The sequence below is a fragment of the Aythya marila genome (assembly GCF_965140915.1).
Source record: "Aythya marila genome assembly, chromosome: 8".
NCBI lineage: Eukaryota > Metazoa > Chordata > Aves > Anseriformes > Anatidae > Aythya > Aythya marila.
In genome coordinates this window covers 15592587-15618574 of record NC_139049.1, presented here as the reverse complement: position 1 = coordinate 15618574, position 25988 = coordinate 15592587, and the positions used below count along the sequence as shown (strand labels likewise).

The window sequence follows — 25988 nt, the reverse complement described above, 5'->3', positions numbered from 1 at the left end:
ACTGAATGCAGTACTCGAGGTGCGGCCTCACCAGAGCCGAGTACAGAGGGACAATCACTTTCCTGGTCCTGCTGGCTGCACTATTCCTGATCCAAGCCAGGATGCTGTTAGCCTTCTTGACCACCTGAGCACACCACCCGCTCATATTCAGCCAGCTATCAACCAATATTCCCAGGTCCCTTTCTGACGGGCAGCTTTCCAGCCACTCTTCCCTCAGCCTGTAGCGCTGCATGGGGTTGTTGTGCCCCAGATGCTGGACTTGTCACTTGGCCTTGTTGAATCTCATAGAGTTGGCCTCAGCCCATTGGTCCAGCCTGTCCAGACCCCTCTGCAGATCTACCATTGAGCAGATCAACACTCATGCCTAACTTGGTGTCATCTGCAAACTTACTGAGAGTGCCTTCGATCCCCTCATCCATATCATCAATAAAGGTATAAAAGAGAACTGGCCACAGTACTGAGCCCTGGAGGATTCCACTAGTGACTGGCCTCCAACTGGACTTAACTCCGTTAACTCTTTGGGCCTGGGGACACGGCCAGATTTTAACCCAACCAAGCGTATACCTGTCCAAGCCTTGAGCAGCCAGTTTCTCCAGGAGAATGCTTTGGGAATGTTTTTTTTACAAGATTTAACTCAATTGTCTTCATAATGTACATTGATTTCCTCTAGTAGAAGTAATAATACCAAGTTGTTTATGTTATTTATCATGAGGAAAAGCAGTACCTGTTTGTAAACCATCTAGTCATGCTGCTGTTGTTGCATGGAGTGTAGATGTAACACTTTCTTTTTTAATTAGCTTTTTTGGTTGGTCCCCTATGTATTTCCAGGTACAGGCTGACCCCAGAAGGGACCTTGATCATAAAAAAGGCAATTCCAAAAGATGAGGGAGTTTATGGTTGCTTGGCAAGTAACTCAGCTGGGACAGAGAAACAGACATCCACCCTTACATACATTGGTAAGTAATAGAAGTAATGTAGTGAAACTAAAAAAGCAAACTAATACAACATCAGGGTGGTACAGTTATTTTGCAGTACTATGCAGCTCATATTTGTAGAAATTTCCCAAAGCTCTGGAGAGATTTGCCCCTTTTGTTTTCTGTTAAAATCTGAACAGTATTGTTAGGATTCATTAGTGGCTTTCTGTTTCTTATGCTGTTAAAATAAATAAATAAATAAATACTAATGTAGGGCAGGCATGCAAAACTGAGTAGGTCTTTGGAGATGGAATCATGTTTCTGTATATTCCTGTAGTGTGCTTAGCCATCTGGAGTCCTAGTCCAAATCATGTCCTCTAAATACTACCCCATATTTTAATTGAGTACTAAAATTCTTAGTGACCAAACTTAGGCTGAAGAGGGAGATAAAGGCGTTGAAGCTTTTTACTTTCTAAATGGTCAAACTCTTCCAATTCTTTCCTTTTATTCCTGCATATTCTATATAAGGTCCAGGTGTTCTGACATTCCAAACTCTACTTTTTTTTTTTCCTGTTACCTAGTATTTATCTGTCACCTCACATGATTTTAAAGCCTGTTTGACTTTTAGTGCAAATATTTTTTGTATACCAAGAGAAAGTTAAGTCTTTCATTGTTTATGTCTTAATAATGGAGAATGTTTTAGATGAGGAACTCATTTTCTCTCTTGTTTCTTTATAGAGGGCCCAACATTGACTGTAGTTCAGAGTGAAATTCTGGTTGCTCTTGGAGACACAACTATTATGGAGTGTAAAACAACCGGAATCCCACATCCCCAGGTTAAATGGTTTAAAGGTGCACTTCTTTGATTTATTTACTTTAGCAGCAATATTTAGAACAATGATCTTGAAGGGACTTCATTTTTCTCAAAAGCGTATGTAGTATTCAACCAGTGACTGACCTGTGAAATTCTCTAAATCTAGAAGATATGGCACTTAACCTCTCTCTCCTGTTTAAATACAGTGAATGAACTTACCCTAGCATAAATAAAAAGAAAAAGCCGTGCCTCATTTGTGCTTAACTAAGCTTCATGCTTTATGCTTTATGCTTCATGCTTAGCTATATGCTACAAAAGTCACAAAACATCTTCCAATGTGTGGGCCAATTCTGAGTGTTACACAGCAGTATTATGGCTCCTGCTGAGCTTGAGATGTAGCAGAGCTGTTCTCTAGGTTTTACAGAGTTTCCAACTTGGCATGGAATTGGCAGACAAGTGGCTGCCATAAATAGTCTCTAATTAAGTGGCTGCCACAAATAGTCTCTGGTACAGCCTGGCATACTATCCTAATGGTGATCTCTGTCCAAAGCTACTTCAGTTTATATTTCCCTTGTAAAACAGATACAAATAAAATGAGATTGTGTCTAACGCAGGAATGAATTTTCCCACTGAGTTGAATGAAAATCAGAGTATTCATCTACTGAATGAATACAGTCGAGTTGTGAACTAATCCCACATTTGGACACAGTTCAGTAGGAGTAATTTTGGTAAATACCCTGTTAGATTTCAGTTTTTTTTTTTTTTTTTTTTTTTCTGTCTGAACTTAGGTGACTTAGAGTTAAGACCATCAGCATTTCTCATTATTGATTCTCATCGGGGTCTTTTGAAGATCCAGGAAACACAAGATCTGGATGCAGGTGATTATACCTGTGTGGCTACGAATGATGCAGGGACAGCTTCTGCAAAGATAACACTGGATGTTGGCTGTAAGTAGCTTGCTGTAGTGCCTTATTTATTTGAGCTTTTCTCTTAAATATGTGTGTACAAGTCCTTGAATAATTGCGTGTACTGGGAACTCCTTTTTGGTGGTGTTCACTGAGCTAAATTGCCTTGTCCTGTTTGGATTCTCGACTTACCCTCACTCTTCTTTTGCAAAGCTTAAAAGTTTTGAGGAGGAAGACAGAGCCAGAGAAGGAGGAAACTGTTCAAACTTCAACCTAACATAGGTTGTAGTATTCTTGTGTAGAGAATACAATATAACAACTTGAGTTACTATGTAAGTTTATTGTAACTTAGTTCTTCCTGTCCTCTTTTCAAAAGTCTTTCTAACTGCTTGTGGCCTGATGTGTCATGCCCCATTAAATGGATGTTCCTGTCAGTCATGTATACTTTCTGAAACAAGGGGCAAAACTGTTTGAAGGAGAGGAGGAACTCGGTGTTAACTCTTGAGCATTCACATTCATATGAAAGGGATGGCTGTATTTTCATTATTTTGAAACGTTTAGTCCATTTCTGACCTCCTCAATATCACTAAGTATTGTGACAAGGCTGCTTTTGTGTTCTGTTACTGAAGTTGGGAGTCTGTTGCTAGGATCTGTTGTACATAAATGGTAGATAAATGTGGGTCGTCAGTAGTGCAAGCAGAACTTTACTGTCATGTTACAACCTCGATTCACTTTCCGTACTCTTCTGTCTTCTTTCCCAGCTCCCCCAGTTTTTACGCAAGAACCCAGTGATGAATCTGCTAATATTGGCTCAAATATCACACTGCCATGCTATGTTCAGGGTTACCCAGAACCAAAGGTTAAATGGAGGCGGCTGAATGGTGCTTCCCTTTTCTCGAGACCATTTGCTGTTAGTTCCATCAGTCAATTCAGAACAGGAGCTCTATCAATTAATAGTAAGTAGACTAAACTTTATGAAGAAAAGGTGCCGAAGGGAAATATGATATATACAATGCATTTAAGTTGTTATGCTACTATATAAATTTGTTACCTCTATAAAAATACTGTATTTTGTCAGAGATTGTGTTTCTGATACTCATTTCATTGCTGTTGAGATGTATCATTTTCCCATGAGTTTGTGAATTCTGTTTGAGTGGTCATTGCCTTTGCTCTTCTTCATAGAAACAATTGCACTTTTATTTAAATAAATGTGGGTCATTGTCTGTGTTGATACTGAGGAGCCACAGATGATGATATAATAATAATAATAATAATTTATTTTAAGAAGCGTTTTTAAACTTCCTGTTTTAGGCAAGTCCTAATTTGTGTAATAATTAAGAATTCTGCGAGTGTCTTTGCAATTTCAGTTATCTGGAGCACTGTGGTTACCCATAGACTAAATGATGTTATCCTATTTTCTTAATCATCTTTTATTCCTCTCTAGACATAATCAGGGTGGGTAAAGTAATTCCCATATTCTGTTTGTACAGTACAGTAATTCATGTGTTATGTGGGTATCTAGTCAAATACAGACACCCAATGCTGTATGTAGTAAGCAGTATACCACAGAAAATGCACTGTATATGTATGTGTGGATATGTAAATAACTACTATATATTATTTATACGCAGTAGTGTATACAGTATTAAAGTATATGCAACATATAAGTGATGAAAAGTATCATATTTGTGCGATGCATTTTCACTGAAGCACTTATATAGTCATTGTTTCCCTGCTTCGTGACAGAAGGAATGATCTAGCAAAAAGAGAATATTTAAAATGAAAGGTAAAAGGATAAGGTATTAGTGTATTGCAAACTTCTCAGTATCGTTTCAACTGCTGCAATCTCATCTTTTGTTTTTGTTTATTTGTTTTCCCCTCTAGATTTGTGGGTCAGTGATGAAGGAACTTATATCTGTGAGGCTGAAAACCAGTTTGGAAGGATTCAGTCACAGCCAGCCACAATCACAGTAACTGGACTGGGTAAGACTGGTTGGTGTTAGTGACATCCCTGAAAGGAAAGAGTGGCAGCATTTCCATACCAGGAATATACTGGAGTAGATGGCAGTCAGTGGTGTTTTTACGATATGTAGGATGTCTATTGGTCATGTACATAAACAGGGGTATACATGTAACTATATATTTGCATCTGTAGCTGCATTTACATGTGTAGTCGGCCACAACAACTGAATCAGAAAACATTTGCATGGAAGATTATAATTAATTCAGTGAATTTTGCACATTAGAACATTGTTTTTTTACTGGCTACAATAATTTGAATGAATTCCAACTACATATTATAGCATAGACCTTAAAAATTATTTATCTTGTGTCCTGTTTCTTATTGCTAAATAAATTGATTAAGGAATGAAAAATCACTATAATGCTGAATGCTAATGATTGGTTCTCTGACATTTAATTCATATTTAAAAAAAAGGAAACAAAAAAAAAAAGCAGCAATGAATTTGCTTAGGCCAATGCATTGATATAACTGGAAAGGAATCTTAGTGATCCAAGAAGACAATAAATGTCCAGCTTTGACAAGAGTTGTGCTACTAAGGAGTTGTTTATTATCTCTGTTGGGCAATTGGCAATAAAAGGAAAAATAATGCGATGGAATGTACACATTTGTGGGAGGATTAGAATGGATCTGTCTGCCATCAAAGAAAACATTTGTTAACCTAAAACATGTGGTAGAAATCTGTAATACTAATAATCTTTGATAGATGAGATGTTTTTACCTATTTAAAATTGTTAATTAATTCCCATTATTTAAAAGTAATTTATGAAGCACATGCACAGGATTTTGTTCTGTTGCATTACACAGAATTTTCTGCTGTGCTATTGACCTCAGTTCTAAGCCTTTAAAATTTTATGCCCAGAGGAAAATACTGCTTATTTATTGTGCTCACCAAAACTGCTACTTTTGTTCTTCAGTATTTTGCCCAGGTAAGGAAAAATGGTATATGAACTTGGTATCCACAGGAACATGATCTTCCAGGAAAATGCTGGACTGGATCCAGTTTCAACTGGCAGCTCTTTGCTGCCATTCCTTAATCTTAGGATCACTGTATGTGTATTCCTTCAGCTTCCTTTTCTCTCCTATGCTATTCTAATTTATTTTTTTTCCCTGCCTTCATCATTGACATTTCAGATACCAGAACCTTATCTGGTATGCTTTGTCCTAAGATTAAGTATGTTGGTACTTACTATGCTGTTTGTTGACCGCTACATTTTTTTTCTTTCTAACTTTTTTTCCCCTTTCTGTCTAAATCATATGGTTTTCATTGCAGAAAAATTTCCTGCTCTGTATCTGTATAGTGTCTTGCACGAGGAGACCTTTTTCTGATGCTGCTGCATCACTAGTAGCATTACTGACAGGACATGAATATATATTAAAAAAAAAAAAAAAAAATCCTATTATTTCTTCTAATTTATTTTTTATTTTTTATTTTTTTTCCCAAGTTACACCTCTGATTGGAATAAGTCCAGACACAGCCAATGTAATTGAGGGGCAGCAGCTCACTTTGCCATGCGTACTGCTTGCTGGAAACCCCATTCCAGACCGGAGATGGATTAGGAACAGTATGGTGGTAAGACTGTGTTTTGTTTCTTGTAAGATCTGTTGGCATAGAAAATCAACAATTGGTATTTTAAGCCATGGTGACAACTGGGTTTAATTTCAAAAAATTGATGTTGAAATATAGTGACAGGTTTTATGCTTAATATAAAGATGCTTCATGAGATTTGTCTGGCTCACTGGAAACAAGGACGTGGTGTCAATGAGTTGAGTTACAGCTGACCACCACCATGCAGCAGAAGCTGCTGCTTTCCCAGGAGAAGCCAGGTGGCTGTATCTGTAAGGCAGTAGCTGCTTCTGAGTTTCCACACGTGCTGTCATTCAGGGTGCAGCCATTCCCCTTGAGAAATGACAATTTATTAGTGTTTGAAATACAAAAGTGGAAGTGTGGCATGCTGACCATTATGCCTCACTGTGATCTCTGCCCACTGTAGGAAATTGCTAATTCTGAAGCATGGATGAGGGAATGGAAGATGGTAGTGGGGGATAGGAATTCCTATAAATGAACTTGGAACCAAAGTATTTGTGAATTGTCCTTTTATCTTCTATTTTACTTACTGTCAAAGCTGTTGCATGCATTCTTGTTAGCTCCTGCCTGGTAGCTTTTGACTCTGAAAATAGGAATGCTAGTAGAAAATACCCACCAGAATAACAAAAGTGTTGGAATTTAAACCCTGCTGACTGAAAAGTATTTCTTTTTCCCTAATTTCTTAAAATAAAGATACTAGAAAATCTTTGTAGATTTAATTTTTTGACATGAGGTAAACATCCCTGTACCGTGCAGTCCTTTCTTAGTGATGCAGTGCTCAGAGCATGAAACCTTGTATTTTTTCTCTCTCCTTTCAGAGCACACCGTTGTCAGTTTATAACTCTTGCAGACAGGAAGGTTGCACACACTCTGCTCCTGGGCTGGTTGTCTGAGTGAAGTTTAATTTCTTTAGTAGCAGCTGAATTGCTGAATTTGAGATTCCCAATTTTTAATTTTGCTTGCAAATTGCACCCTTTCTTCATGGCTGTAATTAAAAGAAAAAGGTAGCAAAAATGTCTTCATGTGGGTTTTCACATTTTCCATTAGATATGCTTTCTGTGATGTTTTTTCCTCAAGCAGCCTGCTGTGCAATGCTGCCTTCATAATTGTGGCTTCAGGGAGACCTTGCTCAATTTTTATTGCCACCAAGCAGAACCCTGACACTACTAGACCCTTTACTTGTAAGAGTTTTCTGCTGAATTTTTGTCATTGTGAATCACCAGCCTTTTCTTTAGACTGTGAAGGTGCAAATAACACAGGCTGTAACTTCTGTGAGAAATACTGGCAGGATCCTCCTTGTTGAGTTGCTAATTCTTCTGTACAGTAGTACTAGTTTCCTGTAATTGTAAGCACGTGACAAAAACTCCACTCCAAGGAAAGTGTTGGAGCAAGTTGCATTCAGAAAAGAATGTAGTTTTCTCTGACCAGAGCAGGACTGGAATAATTTCTCATTCTGACAGCCTCTGTGTAAGGCAAGTCTGTGTTGCTGAGCATATTCTAGGCAGAGCTCTTCCAGTTGATTGGTAAAAATCTCTGAATTTTTTAATGTTGCTAGAGGGCAGGTAATTTTTAATAATTACTGTCTTTTGGTGAAATGTCTTCGTTATCTTTCACAATAGATACTTTTTAAATGTTGCTGCTGCCAACTAAAGTCTATACAACATGCTCAGAGGGTGAAGGTATGCTTAGAGCTGATCCCTTTTACATGATGATTATGCCAAGAGTATTTAGAAGGTTCTGATAACTGTAAAAACAAACAAACAAACTAACAAAAACAAAACAGAAAACAAAAACAAACAAACAAACAAAAACAAACAAACAAACAACAAAAAAACGTCATCTATTTGTAGAAGAAGTCAAGAAGTCATTGCACTCATCAGAGGTGATCTATAATGACACTGGATTACTGGTATAACTACAAAGTGCAGTAAAATAGTTCAACTAAGTTTGTTCTTGCTTTAATACATGACTAGAAGCACCAGTGGCAGTTGCATATGTGCTGTGACAGAGCAGAGTTGCTGCTGTAGGTGTTAATCTCACTCCAGCATTACATACAAGGTGCTACTAAAATTCTAATTTAAAATTAACTTTTTATGAAAGATTGAAAGTAGGAAAAGCTCTAGTAAAATTCTTCAGGAACATATTTTATTTTTTTTAAATGTGAAAGAGTAAAATTACAGCTGCGCTGCATCCCAAAGTAAATATTATCAAGCAAGTATTTTCTTTAGCAACACGTTACATCATTCTTTTGGCAGCTGGTTCCCAATCCCTACATTAATGTTCGCAGTGATGGAAGCCTGCACCTTGAAAGAGTTCGGCTGCAGGATGGAGGTGATTATACCTGCATGGCCAGTAATGTTGCTGGGACAAACAACAAAACTACTACTGTTAATGTGTATGGTAAGGAACACTGTCTTGCTTTGTGCTGGCTGGAAGATAAAAGTGTGTATCTTACTAACAGGAGCTCTCATTAGTGCTTTCTCATTATAGCTATACTAATTTCTCAGTTTTCCTCTTCAGTAATGTTGCTTTGTAAAGTAGCACGGTCCACTGCACAGGAGAGAATGGAGCAATTGAGACTTGTTTTGAAATTAAACAAAAATAACGCCATTTTATGGTTGTAAAAAATCTTCATTTTGAAACATCTAGAAAGGTCAAGCTGTGCAAACTTATCTTTAGCTTTATTAACAAAACAGATGCAAGTTTACTGAAAACCATGAAAAGCAATGTGTGTTTCATAACTAATAAAAGCATGCACAACTCATGGGAGAATTGCAATTAAAATAAATTAGAACTTTTGCAAAACCTTTTTTTTTTTTTTTCGTAGCCCTATTGGAAATTATATTGCCAGCAAGACAAGTGTTAGGATTGTGGTAACCCATCTGTATTTCTGCTGTAAATTCTTGCATTAACTCTGTGTGGGGTCCCATCTACTTCATGGTTTACAGACTGAAAGTTTCTCATGTGTTAAATTAATCATGGAAGATTTATTCTAAGCTTCACTGAAGGTGCTGGAACACTGTTCTATGTTAACAGTAGCTGTTGCTTGTTAATTCAGACAAATATTCAGTGTCTGATAAGGTCTTCTGTGTGCACAGTAGGTTTTGGAATTTTTTAGAACCTGAGGACAGAAGGGAATATATTTTGGTCTTTGAAAGATCTAGTTCTTGGTATTACAACCTTAAGTCTGACCATGTCTTAAATCTGTTCTTTCTGTTGTTAACTGAAGACCAGCTCCGTTAGGGAGGGGTATTGAGGTTCTCTTATTAGTACCTCTTATTAGTGATTTAATAAAGTAATCTGGTGGTTTTATTCAAGTTCCTCTCTGTCTGCCCAGTCCATGCAGAAACCATCAGTGCAGTTATTACAACTTTGTAGCATTTATAACAAAGATTAAATGAACTTGTAATGTGATTGTTTCTTCACTTTCAAATCTGCTCTTCTCAAAGTGTTGTCCAGCAATAGAAACTGATTCAGCAACAAAAATGCTGAGCCTCTTCTCATGAAATGTGCTATATAGGATAGATCCTGTACAGTACTGTTTCAGGCATCTAGCCTAAAATGTCATCAGTGAATGGTGTGATAAAGACTGCCTTAAATGACTGCAATCAGCTAAAATACCTACATTTACTTTAAAGCTGTGTGTATCTGATCTACTAATCAACCTGTGACTGACATGCTTTGATATGAACAGGTCCATGTTCTGTCATAAAAGACTGGAGAGTGGGGGAGGAAGAGGTGACAGGTCAACGTTAGTTAGAGGGTTAAGAGAACAGGCTGAAAATTCCCAACCCTTGCTGTCTGTAGGAATTAGTAGTTGAGTATAGGGACTTTATTGCAAGAGCTGTGCTGTGCTTTGAAATATTTTGCATGTGTTTAATACTTCCATTTATTTTTAGTTCTGCCTGTTATTCAGCATGGACAGCAGATATTCAGCACCATTGAAGGAATCCCAGTGACATTGCCATGCAAAGCAAGTGGAGTTCCTAAGCCATCTATTGTCTGGTCCAAGGTAACATCTCATATTTGAGCTTTTTGTGGTGGAAAATAAGTTGAAGACATCTTTTACTTGTCATAAAACTGTAGGCAAGAGATGCAACCAAAAAACTGCGTTGTGAGGGATCTGGAAATCTCTATTTGTAACTGCTTTTGTTTCTTAGAGTAGTACTTCCTGGCCATGGTCCAGACATAAATCAAGGTTCTGTTCTTTGGAAAGATTTCTTTGGGTTTATCCCTATATCTTTGTACTTTCTAATACTTCAGAAATTATTGATATTCCTGTTATGAGGTGATAATTTCAGATTAGGCAACCTGCCACAGATTGAAAATTCATTTTTGTTTAAGAGGTTTGCTCTAAGATGATTTTTAGTCTTGGAAGTTCAATATGGAAAAGGAGTGTCTGCTGGGAAACTTTTTATGCTATGTATACAAGATCTGTTCTGACATTGGAAACCTATATCAAAATTAGTTCAGTTGAAATGCTGACTTTTTTTTTTTTTTTTTAAGAATTAGGTCCTGCTTTATATGTGTGTGTGTGTGTGTATATATATTATATATATATATTTGAATATATAGCAAAATAACAAGTTTTCTAGTTATGAATCCTTGTGTTTCTGCTGTTGTTACTGCTCAGACAGTGACCCTAAAACAGTGCAAAAAGTTAGTGAGTTTCAATGAAGAATGACAGAATTTTGGGGCTAAACTTCTTAGTTAATTCAAAATATTTTGCCCATCTCAGCCATAAACAATAGAAGTCATAAACAAAAGAAGTGGTACTGTAATGTATATTACATATTGGTTAGTTTAGTCAGACTGCCTGCAAGTTGTTTTGTCTACAGAACTGTGAAAAATTGGACCCAGCATTATATTGAAAATACAGCAGTCTTCATACAAATGGGTTGCAGCAATGAATTCAGCTGCTACAGGCACTAACAAATTTTATATTCCTGTAATAGTTTTTATGTTTTCATTAGATTTTCTTTCTGTAAGGCTTAGCTTTTATTGAATTAAATATTTATAACTTGCTGTATTTTTTAACATCCAGGCACTATGGACTTTTTTTTTTCTTTCTACAGAAAGGAGAAGTAATTCTTCCCAACAATGGGAAGTTTTCTGCAGGTTCTGATGGAAGTCTGTATGTAGTTTCACCAGGGGGTGAAGAGACTGGGGAATATGTGTGTACTGCAACAAATGCTGCTGGTTATGCTACGCGGAAAGTCCAGCTGACTGTCTATGGTATATATGAGCTAAAATCTAGTGTCATTTTTCAATCCGCTCATTGAGTTCTAGTTTAGACTGCAATCCCCCTCCAGGTAGATAGTGAAGTATGATACCCACAGTGCAAACAGGATTTAAACTAATCTCCAATTAGTGCTTTTGGCTCTGTTCTAGATTACTGGATCTACATACTAGGCAATTTTACAAATGGCAGATATTGAAAGGCCAATTCTTCAGCCTCTGTGATTCCCTTAAAACCTCCCGATGCCTGTTACCTTGAGTTCATGGACCTAAGAACTTGGGCTTATTTGATTTCATCCTTTATAGAAGTGGATAGGAAGTACCTCTATAGAAATATGAGTACCTGCTGATAAAAGAATGAAGATCCATTAATCTCATTGTTCCCAAGGCTTCATACCATCTCCCAGTATAGTAAAAAATTTGACTTATTAGATTTGTGTTGCCAGATGTTTATGGCTTGTAGTTATTGATGCTGCAGTATAAGTCCATTCAGGTATTGGTTGCAAACTACTTATGCAATACAGACCTCAGCATGTACATGAACTGCATATATTGTTTGCTGTCCAGCTTTTTAGGTGGACAGTGCAGTCTTGCTGATATTTGTGGTGTTGCAGGTAGGCATCAGCCAGTGTCTGAGCTAACCAGGCACTATACATCAGCATTACAGTGATTTACAGCAGCAAGTCCAGTGCAGAAACATCTTTTTTTTATTAAAAAAAAAAAAAAAAAAAAAAAAAAAAGGATTGTAATGTTATATACCTGATACAAGAAATAAACGTTAAATTTCATAGACAAGCTCAGGAAGTGCGGCCTAGATGAGTGGACAGTGAGGTGGATTGACAGTTGGCTGGATGGCAGAGCTCAGAGGGTTGTGCTTATTCGTGCAGTCTAGTTGGAGGTCTGTAGCTAGTGGTGTCCCCCAGGTATCAGTACTGGATCCAGTGTTGTTCAACTTACTCATCAACGACCTGGACGATGGAATGGAGTGCACCCTCAGCAGGTTTGCTGACGACATCAAGCTGGGAGGAGTGGCTCATACCCCGGAGGGCTGTGCTGCCATTCAGAGGGGCCTCGACAGGCTGTAGAGGTGGGCTGTGAGGAACCTCATGAAGTTCAACAACGGCAAGTGCAGGGTCCTGCACCTAGGGAGGAATAACCCCAAGCACCAGTACAGGCTGGTCGCTGACCTGCTGGAGAGCAGCTCTGCAGAGAGGGACCTGGGAGGTGGACAGCAATGTGCCCTCGTGGCCAAGAAGGCCAACGGTATCCTGGGTTGCATTTGGAAGAGTGTTGCCAGCAGGTCAAGGGAGGTGATCCTCCCCCTCTACTCAGCCCTGGTGAGGCCACTCCTGGAGTCTCTTTTTGGAGTCTCCTGAAAATCTCTTTTCAGTTGTGCTTAGTGACAGGATGAGAGGCAATGGGTACAAACTGAAGCGCAGGAGGTTCCAGCTGAATATGGCAGGGCATTCCCTTTCTGTGAGGGTGACAGAGTACTGGAACAGGTTGCCCAGAGAGGTTATGGAGTCTCCTTCTCTGGAGATATTCAAAACCCACCTGGGTGCCATCCTGTGTAATGTGCTCTAGGTGATCCAGCCTAGCAGGGGGGGTGGACTAGATGATATTCAGAGGTCTCTTCCAACCTCGGCCATTCTGTGATTCTGTAATCTGAAGTAAAATGGTATGGTGTTACATTTGTGCAAATATGTATATTCATTTTATCTACTTAACATGTTCCTTATTATAGTGAAACCTAGAGTGTCCAGGCCTGGAGACCAGCAAGGAAATGCATATGACGAACCCATAGATATCTCAGTAACTGCAGGGGAAGATGTCACCCTTCCATGTGAAGTAAAGAGCTTGCCACCTCCCATAATTACCTGGGCCAAAGAGATGCAGCTCATATCTCCGTTCTCTCCAAGGTAACAACGTTTGATGAAAACAAAAGAAAAAGGAAATTGCATCTAAGATACCAAGATTTTTGGAAGGGTATATAATTTCCAGTTGCTTAACAATCAATCGGAAAGTTTTAAGTTGTTTTCCAAGAGAACCCTGCTTTAATAAGTCTAAAAAAGCTCTTTCCCAAACTGAGTGTATGTCTTTCTGAAAGATGCTAAGACTGTATGTGATTGTATGGCTTCCATTCCAGCATATGTTTATATACAGAACTTCAGCATTTGCTCTGAAGTTTGCAATTTCAGGAGGCCAGGACAAAAGAGGATCCTGTAGTACGTGTACTATGGTGGTGTCCAGGTACTCACATAATCTATGCCTGATTTTAAATCTCTAAAAATCTGTTTTTCTTTTCTTAAAAACTTTGAATGTATGCTCAGGACAACAGTGTCTCTTATTAATATTAAGTCTGGTCTCTTACTAATATAAAGTCTGGGACCCCATCAGAATAGATAAACGTTTGGTAGTACTTACAAGGTCACTGTGCTTTGAATCCCAAACTCTTCATGTATTCTTGAAATGCTTATAAAAATGTTGAGTTTTTACAGATAGCCTTAGAAACTGTGGCATTGGGGATTGTCTTGTATATGTTGTGGGCTACGATGTTGGAGTTCTTCTGTACTATTTTAGTATGGTACAAAAAGAGAGGGAAAAGGGCAATTATTGGCTGTATGCACTCATTTTCAGTGCCAGGCACTCTCACAGGGTGTGTTAGTGCTTGCTAATTTCCAAGATACCTCAGAAGGTGTAAAGGCTATGCTGTGTCTGGAAACCAGGATATGGTAATGTTGCCAGGTGCGCACTATAGCAATTGCGGTGCCTATTGCCCAGTGTCTCTCAGTGATCCGAATGAAATGTTAAGGAATCATACAGACCTAAAAGTGAGCCAGACCTTGGCCTCAGATCCACCCATTCCAGTGAGTCTGTAACAGCCTTAGCAACAGATAACTGCTGGGCAAGCAATTTATGTGGAAGAGGCTTGTGCACAGGGAGTTAATTTGGTGTTAATGCTCCATGTGGAATTTTCTGCTTAGTCCTGTGAGCAAATTGCTTGAATTAATGAATCTGCATTCTTGGTCCATTACTTGTCCTCATTTTACCTCAGGAGACATAGATAAATTAGGCTACTTGCTCACTGTGGAGAGATTCAAGTTGTCCAGAGTAGCAGCAGTCCAGCTCAGCTCATTCCATAAAATTGTTTACAGATGTCAGCAAAAGTTAAAGAATTAGTCCAAACAAAATTGTTTGAGACCACCCAAAGTTGATGTTAGAAAAGTGACCAAAAGAAAAATGAAAGCAGAAATAAAGGAACTTCTATCAGAAAGCAAATATAATAAATGGACAAAGTAATGGAAGGTAAGTTACCCCTGTAGTTGTATCTTTTGGGGTTATTAAAAAAAAAATTGGAAAAATAGGGACAACAGAGGAGGAATCATAATATCAGACAGATATGGGTGGCCTGGATGAAGTGCATTTCACTTTCCATTCATCTCTGCAGCTTGTTACAATCTCCAAATCAACCATGTATACCCATATAATAACGTTGTCCTGATTAGAGGGTTGCCAGAGAAGGGAAGATGGGTGATACCACAAATTCCCACCAACTTTGCCTAAATTCTGCATATAACTTTGAGTGCTAATTACTTCCTGCTAATTCTTAGCTGTCATTTTTTCTTCCCTCCTATTTTTTTTTTCTCTATTTCTTTTAACTTCTGCAGAAGACTTTGGCTTAGCTGGCCAAGACTGTATTTTGTAATGTTGCAAGCCTGTGACCACAGCTATAGTAAAAATCAGTGCTATGTGGTTAATTATTTAGTCAAGAATAGTGACAAATTCTATAAACACCAGAACTGGCAGTTTTGAGTCAGAGTACTCTCTCCAGAACACACACGTTCTCATCCCCCACCCACTGTCTTTAACACCATAACATCTTTAAGACCTTGATGAAGTAGAATCAAGCTGTTTAACCCAAACATTCTGATCCTGCTAACATGGGATGAGCATAAATTTGTGATGGGGTGGGGCGAAGAGCTCCAATTCTCTACCTGATTTTTTTTTTTCTATTTCTAGAAATAAGACAGGTTTGAATATCTCCTGTACGTAGCTAGAACCAAATTTTGTAATTTGGATCTTATATTTTAGATATTTGCTGTATATTCTAAATGTAATGGCTCAGTAAAGAGTTAGAATAAATGAATAAGTCACAGTTTAGTAATATGGCACAGCTCAGTGTGCTGTGTAGAATAGTGTTATTATAGATCATTGCAATCAGTTATGTGTAAGTAGAGGTCATTCACCTTTCAGTACATGTTTATACAGTGTATCTGCTTCTTATTTTTCCAGACACACTTACCTTCCCTCAGGGTCAATGAAGATCAGTGAGACACAAATTTCAGACGGTGGAATGTATTTCTGTGTAGCCACAAATATTGCTGGGAATGTGACTCAGTCAGTGAAGCTAAGTGTACATGGTAAGTTTTAAGTGAAAGGATGATCATCTGGAATTTTCCATATGGAATTTAGCATCATGTGGAGATCTTGAAACATTTTTTGTTTATGTACATTAAATGCTAACAACCTGTGTATTTTCTGGTCATATTATCTTCATATGCAAATGGTTGGTATTGATTATATGAAATGAAATCATTGTATACACACATACTACCTAAAAATGTATATGTATATACATATATGTACACCTTCCTTTAATGTTACTTAGACTCAAGGAAGAATTATAGTTATACAGGACATTTGACTCTACTTAAGTCAGACAGACGAGCTTTAAGAACTGAAAACTTTTGTTCTAATGAACTTGCATGTTCTCTGTGCAAGAAGTTTCTCAGAAGTAAGTCTGCAAACAGACTTTCTGGCTGAGAATAGCAAAGCTGCTCGAGGCTTGCAGATGCCAAGTTCCCAACAACTTGACAGGAATTACATATCCAAACTCTGTTAGCAGTGCATGTCTAAGTTTGCTTGCACACTGGCTTTAGTGGTAGATAAACCAGCGTGCAGCTGTATCTCCTATGGGTAGGCAGTTGCTGCTGTCTCCTGCTGTGTGCATATGCATTCTGTACCCGCCTTTTCATACTAATACCTTAGCCCATCTTACCATCCTTTCTCTGTTCAAACAAGAACCCACCTTTCTGCCCCTCACTGAAGGTTTCTAGTCTCTCTTGCTCAAGCCAGGACCTGTGCCCCCTTCACTCCCCTTCTTACCATAAGTCATCAAATTCTCACACCCTTGTCTCCTGCTCTCTCTGTGGTGGGACCCCAGCCACAGTCTCTTAACTGCCTATGTAGTCACACATTGTTAGCTCTATGCTCCTATTTATTCCTCCTCACCTGCATCAGACAGAAGCACAGGTTGTGCAAGTATACCTGCTGCAAATGCTAAAGTGCAGAGGAGAGCAGGTGCTGGAACCGTGGCCTGGCACAGCACAGACAAAGCTGATCTATCATTGTGGTTCATGTAGAGTTTGGAAGTGTTGTTGCCAGTGCCCGTTGCCAGCACACATCTTTGAAGTGGATCACATACCACAAATGTACCAGCTTGGAACTCATGCCCTCAGCAGTTCTGAAAACTTCAACTACACTAATTCAGTTCCAATGACTGTAACAGACTACTGTCTGGTTTTCTGTAGAGAGAGGTCTCATATCAGTGCACATCTTTGTTTATCTGTAACTGTACATTAACAGACAGTCTGAAAAAATGGCACTTGTAATTATTTCTATCTGGATAGGCTGCACCGATGGGCTGAGGTCAACTGCATGAAGTTCAACAAGGCCAAGTGCCGGGTCCTGCACCTGGGGCGCAATAACCCCAAGCAGAGCTACAGACTGGGAGAGGAATGGTTGGAGAGCTGCCAGGCAGAGAAGGACCTGGGAGTGATGGTGGATAGTCGGCTGAATATGAGCCAGCAGTGTGCTCAGGTGGCCAAGAAGGCCAAGAGCATCCTGGCTTGTATCAGGAACAGTGTGACCAGCAGGGCTAGGGAGGTGATCGTCCCCCTGTACTCAGCTCTGGTGAGGCCGCACCTCGAGTACTGTGTTCAGTTTTGGGCCCCTCGCTACAAGAAGGACATGGAGATGCTTGAGCGGGTTCAGAGAAGGGCGACGAAGCTGGTGAGGGGCCTGGAGAACAAGTCCTACGAGGAGCGGCTGAGGGAGCTGGGCTTGTTCAGCCTGGAGAAGAGGAGGCTCAGGGGTGACCTTATCGCTCTCTATGGGTACCTCAAGGGAGGCTGTAGCGAGGTGGGGGTTGGCCTGTTCTCCCACGTGCCTGGTGACAGGACGAGGGGGAATGGGCTTAAGTTGCGCCAGGGGAGTTTTAGGTTAGATGTTAGGAAGAACTTCTTCACTGAAAGGGTTGTGAGGCACTGGAACAGGCTGCCCAGGGAAGTGGTGGAGTCACCATCCCTGGAAGTCTTCAAAAGACGTTTAGATGTAGAGCTTAGGGAAATGGTTTAGTGGGGACTGTTAGCATTAGGTCAGAGATTGGACTCGATGACCTTGAGGTCTCTTCCAACCTAGAAAATTCTGTGATTCTGTGATTCTATTTCAGACATTCTTTATAAGTCTTTTTATTGTCAATGATCCTTAGAAAGGAAAACATTGCAGCAAAAGAGTTAAGTCAGACTTGTATTATTTCTTGGGACCAGCAAAATCTTCTCCAGTCATACTTTATCTCCTTGTCTGAACTTGTGTTTGGAAGCATACAAAGATAAGGGATTAGGGGAAGGAAATGAGAATGTCAAAGGGGAACTGTAATTAACTTTATCATAAAAACTTTTGATTTTTTTTGTTGTTGTGAAGAGTCAGTACCCATAATTTTTCAAATGTGCTCGATATAATGAGCTTTAACTACTCATGCAAGTAATGCAGTAGAATTTGAAATGTAGCTTCTCCAGATAAGTTTAGCAATAAGTGATTGTACCTCCTATCTGTAGAGGACGTGCAGTTCTGTTTTTTTTTAGTCACTTGGAATTGTGTTTCATTGAATAAGAATGGATGTTGTCTAAAATGACAAGGAGAAGAATTTCCTTCAAGAATGATCTCATACATCATTTTCTTCACTTAAGTGGACTTAACTTGTCTTCTTGCATAGTTCCTCCAAAGATACAGCGTGGGCCTCGGGTTATGAAAGTCCAAGCTGGCCACAGAGTTGACATACCCTGCACTGCCCAGGGGATCCCTCCGCCAACAGTCACCTGGTTCAGAGGCAGAAGTGCTGTGCTGATAGACGGCAGGCAGTTCACCCGCGGCCTGGATGGAGCTCTGAGCATCAACAACATCCAGCTTCCTGATGCTGGAATCTACAAGTGTGTTGCTAGTAATGCAGTGGGCAGCGACACATCAGAGATAACATTACAAGTTCAAGGTATTTCTGCTAGGGTCATAATCTTGCCTCCTGCCCTGTCTGAATATAATGTCATGCCAGTGCTGTCTGGTTTATTTTTTGGAGGACAGTGCCCTTTGCTGTCGACAGTTACATAATATAAAATCCAAACCTGTTTTAGATGTTGTTATGTTCTGATATTAATTAAGGAAAATTAGAGTAGGCACACAGTTTTCGCAGAGTTAGCAGAAATAAGAAACTCAAAATATATTACTTTTTTTTTTTTAACTTAAAGGTACTTACAGTTTGTTTGTTTGGTACTAGATAATTAAAACCAGATTTCAGTATGGGAAACCTCCTTTTAAAATATTCTTTGTGTGTTCACATCTCACATTTTCACAGATTATTTCTGAATATCAGAGCCTGATAGCATAGCTTTAAGTGGAATTAGAATTTTGCTGAAATAAACTGAAAGAAGAGCTCTGTCAGACAGTATGCTTTTAAAATGGTGATGGGGCAACAATGGTTATGTGCCAATTTAAATATATTCTGTAACTCATCACTTGATCGGATGACATACAGCAGTGTAGCATGACTGACTTAAGCAGGCAGTATTTCTCCTTCATAATAGTTTAAAGGCAACATTCTGATGCATTGGATTAGAGCTGCTGGGAACTGCTCATTACGAACAACAAAGAACTGCCAGTAACTTTATTTAATTGTAAACAATATTCTTTGTGTAGTCTTAGTCCACACACAAGCTTAAAATGAGATGTAAGAACAAAGGATGGAAGGAATACTAAGTGGCATGGGAAAGAATTTATCTAATATTTTTCAGAATTTGCAGAAACGTTGTCTCTGCCTTCAAAACAAATATAGTGGATTTTAGAATCAATTTCAATCAAACTGGAAAGTTTCTTTGTACTGCTTGCTTCCTAAATACTCCTCTTGAAGTCAAAACTTCTTGTAGTATGCTATGTCACTGCAGGTTATTGGAATCTGACCTTGTGTGACTAAGACTTAAAGGGTAGGAGTTGCCAGACTTTATTTTCACACTTGGAAGCAGAGGTCAAAAAATTTTGAAAATCTGATTTTCTTTCAGAGTCACCTACTATAGATGATCTTGACCCTCCATACAATCGTCCTTTTCAAGAAAGAGTAGCAAATCAACGCATTGCATTCCCATGTCCAGCAAGAGGTGTGTATCATTATTAATTCTTCCAGTGACAAAAGTATCCTTTTCTGCTGACCACTGATGATCACTAAGTTTCTCTGTATTCCCTGTCATGGTAAAAATGTACAATATACACAGTGTTTTGCATGTATACTTTATATGGAAAATTCAAACTAACAGTTATTAAAACAACCACTGCATATAGAAACTCTGGAAAAAGTCCTTTCTAGCTAACACGGAAGTTAGAATGTTTAGCACTAAGATTTTTTTATGTTACCATCATACTGTAACAGTAGGGGCTTCCTGTAAATTAGAAGGCTCATGGCCTCCCTCTGGATTGTGCTTGCCAGCAAGACTTCCAGCAAGCAATAGTAATTATTTGAATCCCTCTTACTCTGAGCTAAGTGAACTATTGAAGTTTCTCGTGTTTCTCATTAGGTACTCCAAAGCCTGTCATCAAATGGCTACATAACGGAAGAGAGCTGACAGGCAGTGAACCAGGAATTTCAATTCTGGAGAATGGCACACTGCTGGTCATAGCTTCTGTAACACCTTCTGATAATGGAGAGTATATCTGTGTGGCAACCAATGAAGCTGGAAACACAGAAAGAAAATATAACCTGAAAGTTCATGGTAAATAATAAGTACGACTAGTGAGAAACTGTTTTGGAAGAGCATCTTCTGTTTCATTGTTGGAAATTGTGTGTTCCAAACCTGCCCATGTGCAGTTAATTCATAAAAAAAAAAAAAATGAATCTGAGTACTCATATTTCTACAATTCTGTTACACTTCATGTATTTTCTATTATTTCTCTTTACTGTAACGTATACAAAACATGTTTGTTTTGCTCAAAGAGTTAGGTGAGTCTCATTTGTAAAGAGCTCTGGTTATAGTTGATAACTTTAATACAAGTAACAAGTGAAGACTTTTTGCACTGTAAAAATTAAAGTTTGGGTGGTCTGCATTTTCAAGCATAAATATGAGATAAGTTATTTGTCAGAATGAGTGTAGAATAGAAGACTTGTTCCTGACATTTTTCTTTCCCAATCCTAATTGCAAAATAAAAAATCTATAGATGGCTGTGAGGTATGTTTTTATATGCTACACTTTGCTTCTTACAGAGTGGTTTTTTTTTTCCAGCCCTGTTCACTTCCCCCGTGAGCTCTGATGCCCAAGCAGGATTATATCTTTTTGTGAGAAATGTAGGAATTCCATCATGTGCCAGCAGGGCCTTGTCAGTGAGATTTGAATTTTCTAATCTACCACATAGGACCATTCTCTTTGTACTCATAGTGAGATAAGTGATGTGTAAAAACTATTGGAGATGACTAGAGCAATGAAGAGGAAAGATGACTCTAGGGAGTCCAACTTCCTTTATATGTTGAGCAAATAATGTGACATCTTACAGATTATTATTTTAAAATACTGATGATGATTGTGTTTCAGTGGATTTCACTGGGAGTCTGTTATAGGATAAGAGAAGAGTCTGTTCTTTGAGAAAGAGAAGAAAGGACATAGGGAGATATGTCCAGAGCCAAAAGGGAAACAGAAACATCAGGGAGGGAATGAAAAGTGTCTGAGAAATGTAGAAGATAGAAGTCCATGACTTAGGGAAAGGATGAAGTGGGAAATCACTGGATTAAAAGACTTATTACGTGATTTTGAACTTTCTCGTAGTTCCTCCTGAAATTAGAGATCAAGAAAAGGTGACAAATACATCTGTAGTTGTTAATCATCCTGTAAGTCTCTTTTGTGAAGTGTCTGGTAACCCCTTCCCAATCATCTCCTGGTATAAAGAAGACACCCAGGTAGGTACTATTAAGCTAATTGAAGTAACCATAGCCATTAACAGTTCCAGAATATTTTGTGTTGATTTTGAGTTCTTGGTATTAGATCTCATTTAAAGTAAATACGTGTACGTGCTTGTATGTATATTTAAACTGCACTAAGAACACTCACACAAAGACAGATGAATATGACTAATCCATTAATTCATCTATTCAACAAATCAAAAATAAACTCTTTTTTTAAGATTTCACTAGAAATTAACCTTAGCAATTTCCCAGTGCTATAGATGACAGACTTGTAGGGGGGACCAGTAATAGTATTTTCTTTATTCTGTAGTTGGAGAAATGAGATTTCTTGGAGGTGATTTGAATTCCTCAGGATTATCCTAGGGTCCTGTGCTTCTACTCATAGCTGATAAGTGAGTTTAAATGAAGAGAGACCTCTTTATGCAACTTCATAACTAAACATTACTGATAAACAAAGAATTTTGTTGGTTTTCTCGCCCTCTATTTTGTTAAGCTACAAGTCATATTGGTTAGATTGCAGAAACCGAGGAGATTATTGCTGTAACTGAAAAGGGAAATAGGCTATCCTTAGATTGAAATTACCATTTTATTGTAAAAAAATAAAATAAAATAAAATAAAATCTGGCTGATGTAACTTGGATCACATAATATCTTGGGTTCTTTTAAGGTTGTGGAAAGCAGTGCTCTCCAGATTTTGCACAACGGGAAGATACTGAAGCTCCTTAAAGCTGCTACTGATGATGCTGGACAATATTCATGCAAAGCCATAAATGTAGCAGGAAGTTCTGAGAAACTCTTTAACCTAGATATACTAGGTTAGTGTTTTTTGTTGTTGTTGTTCTTTTGTGTGTGTGTGTTCTTTTTTTAATAAGATGGTGATCTCAAAAACAATTGATATTTAAGAAGCCAGTAAATTTCAAAATATTATTAAAAAAAAAAAAAAAAAGTTCTTTCTCTCACTGTCCATTAAGTATTGGCTGCTGAAGCACTCTTCATGATGGCTTATGAATACTTAAAATTTGCCATTTTCACAGTAGCAGAGACAAAATGCTGTTTTTCATTTCTGGATTTTGGTCTTTAATACTTTATTTTGTATTTTTGGGGTACTGTGCTCCATGATACAAAGGAGTTTTATTCTGTGCAGTTCAGCAGCACAAATGTGGAAACGCATGTGGTAGTAGAAGTGATGTTCTGAACTAGCACGTGTAGTTTTGCAGTGTAAACAAAAGTTGTTTCAAGGGACTAGTATGACTCACTACTAATACATTTATTCCAGTTTCATAGCTTACCTTTCCTATTTAAATGTTCTTACTGTAACATTTTGTCTTTTTAAAGTTCCACCAAGTATAATAGGTGCTGACACCCCCAGTGAAATTGCAGTCATCCTTAACCAGGAAATCAGCCTGGAATGTAGAGCCAAAGGCTTTCCTTTTCCTGATATTCACTGGTTCAAAGATGGCAAGTAAGTGTATCATTGCTTTTGTGGTGTATGTCTAGGTTATTCCTTCCTTAGAACACAGAGGAAAAAGGTGCACTGTATCAGCAAGCCATGCTTTTACCTACATAATGTTGAGTTGTTATGACTGGATACAGTTTTTGGTAGTGACATGGAAAGTACTTTAATCAAAAGTTAGCATTCTGCTTTTCTTTGTGAACTGTCCCATTACGCAGGCACTTGCAGAGCATATTTGCAGTATAGGAAGCTGGACAATACATGAACCAAGATAGATGTAACCATTTCTTTGAGTTTATGCTATTTGGATTATTTGAAATGTGCTTTGTTGGCATAATTTTTTTAATTGGTAGACAGTAACAATGTCAAACAATTTTCTAGCTGGTGCCTTGTGCCACTAAAGGTTTTAGAACAGTTTTTGCCTGCATGTTTCAATTCTTCATCTCATCTTCCAGGATGAATTTAAAACAATATAGTTCAGTATAGGCATTGGGTATTACTCATTCTGACATGATATGAGATTAATATGTTGATACTTTGATCTAGTAAACATGGACATTTTGTTATCGGCAAAGGACCATCATGACCTAATAATTAGAAAAGGAAACTGAGATCCAGAGTAGGACTCTGGCTCTGATGCTGATATTCTGGATGACCTGCATAAAGTACCTTTGTGTTTTGGTTTATTCTGAAAACTAAGCATCAAAATAATTATAATAGTTTGCCTCTTTACAGTGTTTCTTCAGATGAATGGTGTTGCTAGTGCTAAATGATACTCTTTAATACAATTACTGCCATGAAGGGACCCCTTGTTATTATTGTCAGTTTAAATTGATGTTGAAAGGATGGGGTCAGAGTTCTGTGAAGTGAAATAATCTCTATTCCAGGCCATTGTTCTTGGGTGATCCGAATGTTGAGCTTCTGGACAAAGATCAAGTTCTACACATACGGAGTGCTCGAAGGATTGACAAAGGTCGTTACCAGTGTAGTGCCACTAATACTGCTGGCAAACAAGTGAAGGAGATAAAGCTGATCATCCATGGTAAGTTTACAGAATGCATGATCCTAGAAGGTATTTCAATTTTGCACATAAGATTTCTATTTTGAATGGAGATGCTCAAACATATAAATTAATTATCCAGGAATAAACTAAATTCAGTGCAAAAATACAAGGCAAAGTGCAAAACCAGTAAGAATCAGACCCAATAGGCTTTGAAACAGAATGGTCCAGAAGATCTTCAGGTAGTGTGGTGTGTCATCTCTCTCTAGCTGGTGTAAACTGAATAATAAAGGAAGAATAAGGGAAGAAGCACTAGCAGTGGATAACTATGTTAACATTATTTTAAGAACTTTAAAGCACAATGAGTGTGCTTTTTTATTTTTACTAATAGCCAAGTCTTTGCATGGGGAATAGGCTTGTGATTAATTCCTGTGATCAAAACACAAAAGTTTTAGGTAAATGGAAAATAAAAAGTTGGGAGAAAAGGAAGGGAAAAATTAATGAAAGCAGAAAGGAGTTTTTGAAAGAAGACTTGAAGGAGAAGTGAAAGGAGACAAGAACAGTTTTTCCATTTGGAAGACAAAGAGCACATGAAAGCCCAGTCATACCTGAAAACTGCAAGCATACAGTGCTTGCAGAAATGATGGGGGAAACAAATGCAGGAATCTATAGTTACGATTAAACTATTAAGTCCAGAGTGTAAATTGTGTGAATCTGCATGAGCCCTCAAGCTGATGGGTGATTTCTTGTTAGCTGTAGATTTGCTTCTGAAGCTGTTGCATCTTTTGTGCTGATATCTGAAATTCACAGAATCACAGAACTGTAGGGGTTGGAAGGGACCGCAAAAGATCATCGGGTCCAACCCCCTTGCCAAAGCAGGTTCCTCAGAGCAGGCTGCTCAGGTAGGCATCCAGACAGGCCTTGAACATCTCCAGAGAAGGAGACTCCACAACCTCCCTAGGCAGTCTGTTCCAATGCTCCATCACCCTCACCATGAAGAAGTTCTTTCGCATGTCAGTGCGGAACTTCCTGTGCTCTAACTTGCAGCCATTGCCCCTTGTCCTATCCCCACAAACCACTGAGAAGAGGTTGGCTACATCCTTCTGTCCCCCACCCCTCAGATATTTATATACAATGAGGAGATCCCCTCTCAGTCTTCTCTTCTCCAGGCTGAACAGACCCAGGTCTCTCAGCCTTTCTTCATAGGGAAGATGCTCCAGGCCCCGTATCATCTTTGTTGCCCTCCACTGGACTCTTTCCAGGAGATCCCTGTCTTTCTTGTACTGGGGAGCCCAGAACTGGACACAGTACTCCAGGTGAGGCCTGACCAGGGCAGAGTAGAGGGGGAGGATCATCTCCCTTGACCTGCTGGCCACGTTCCTTTTAATGCACGCCAGGATCCCATTAGCCCTCTTGGCCACAAGGGCACAGTGCTGGCTCATGGTCAACCTGTCATCCACCAGGACCCCCAGGTCCTTTTCGTCAGAGCTCCTCTCCAGCAGGTCGTCCCCCAGCCTGTACTGATACATGTGGTTGTTCCTTCCCAGGTGCAGGACTCTACACTTGCTCTTATTAAATCTCATTTGGTTTCTTCCTGCCCATCTCTCCAGCCGGTCCAGGTCTCACTGAATGGCAGCACAGCCTTCTGGTGTGTCAGCCACTCTCCCCGGCTTTGTGTTATTGGCGTTCTTGCTGAGGGCAGACACTATTCCCTCATCCAGGTCGTTGATAAAGATGCTGAACAAGACCAGACTGAGCACCGACTCCTGGGGAACACCGCTAG

General features: G+C 38.9%; 1 protein-coding gene across 4 annotated transcripts in view; it reads left to right on the top strand.

The window, feature by feature from the left end:
- The window catches only part of HMCN1 (hemicentin 1), a 194409-nt gene that overhangs the window by 71272 nt on the left and 97149 nt on the right, over nt 1-25988 (top strand). For all 4 annotated transcript variants that reach the window (XM_082766273.1, XM_082766274.1, XM_082766275.1 and 1 more), the window contains exons 13-30: nt 829-956; nt 1653-1766; nt 2517-2675; nt 3395-3589; nt 4518-4616; nt 6099-6226; nt 8497-8641; nt 10141-10253; nt 11317-11476; nt 13224-13398; nt 15773-15900; nt 18534-18806; nt 19867-19962; nt 20377-20571; nt 21616-21746; nt 22420-22567; nt 23088-23214; nt 24093-24247. In XM_082766273.1, coding sequence (XP_082622399.1) covers nt 829-956; nt 1653-1766; nt 2517-2675; nt 3395-3589; nt 4518-4616; nt 6099-6226; nt 8497-8641; nt 10141-10253; nt 11317-11476; nt 13224-13398; nt 15773-15900; nt 18534-18806; nt 19867-19962; nt 20377-20571; nt 21616-21746; nt 22420-22567; nt 23088-23214; nt 24093-24247 — 2669 coding nt within the window. The remainder of the gene's footprint in view (nt 1-828; nt 957-1652; nt 1767-2516; nt 2676-3394; nt 3590-4517; nt 4617-6098; nt 6227-8496; nt 8642-10140; nt 10254-11316; nt 11477-13223; nt 13399-15772; nt 15901-18533; nt 18807-19866; nt 19963-20376; nt 20572-21615; nt 21747-22419; nt 22568-23087; nt 23215-24092; nt 24248-25988) is intronic.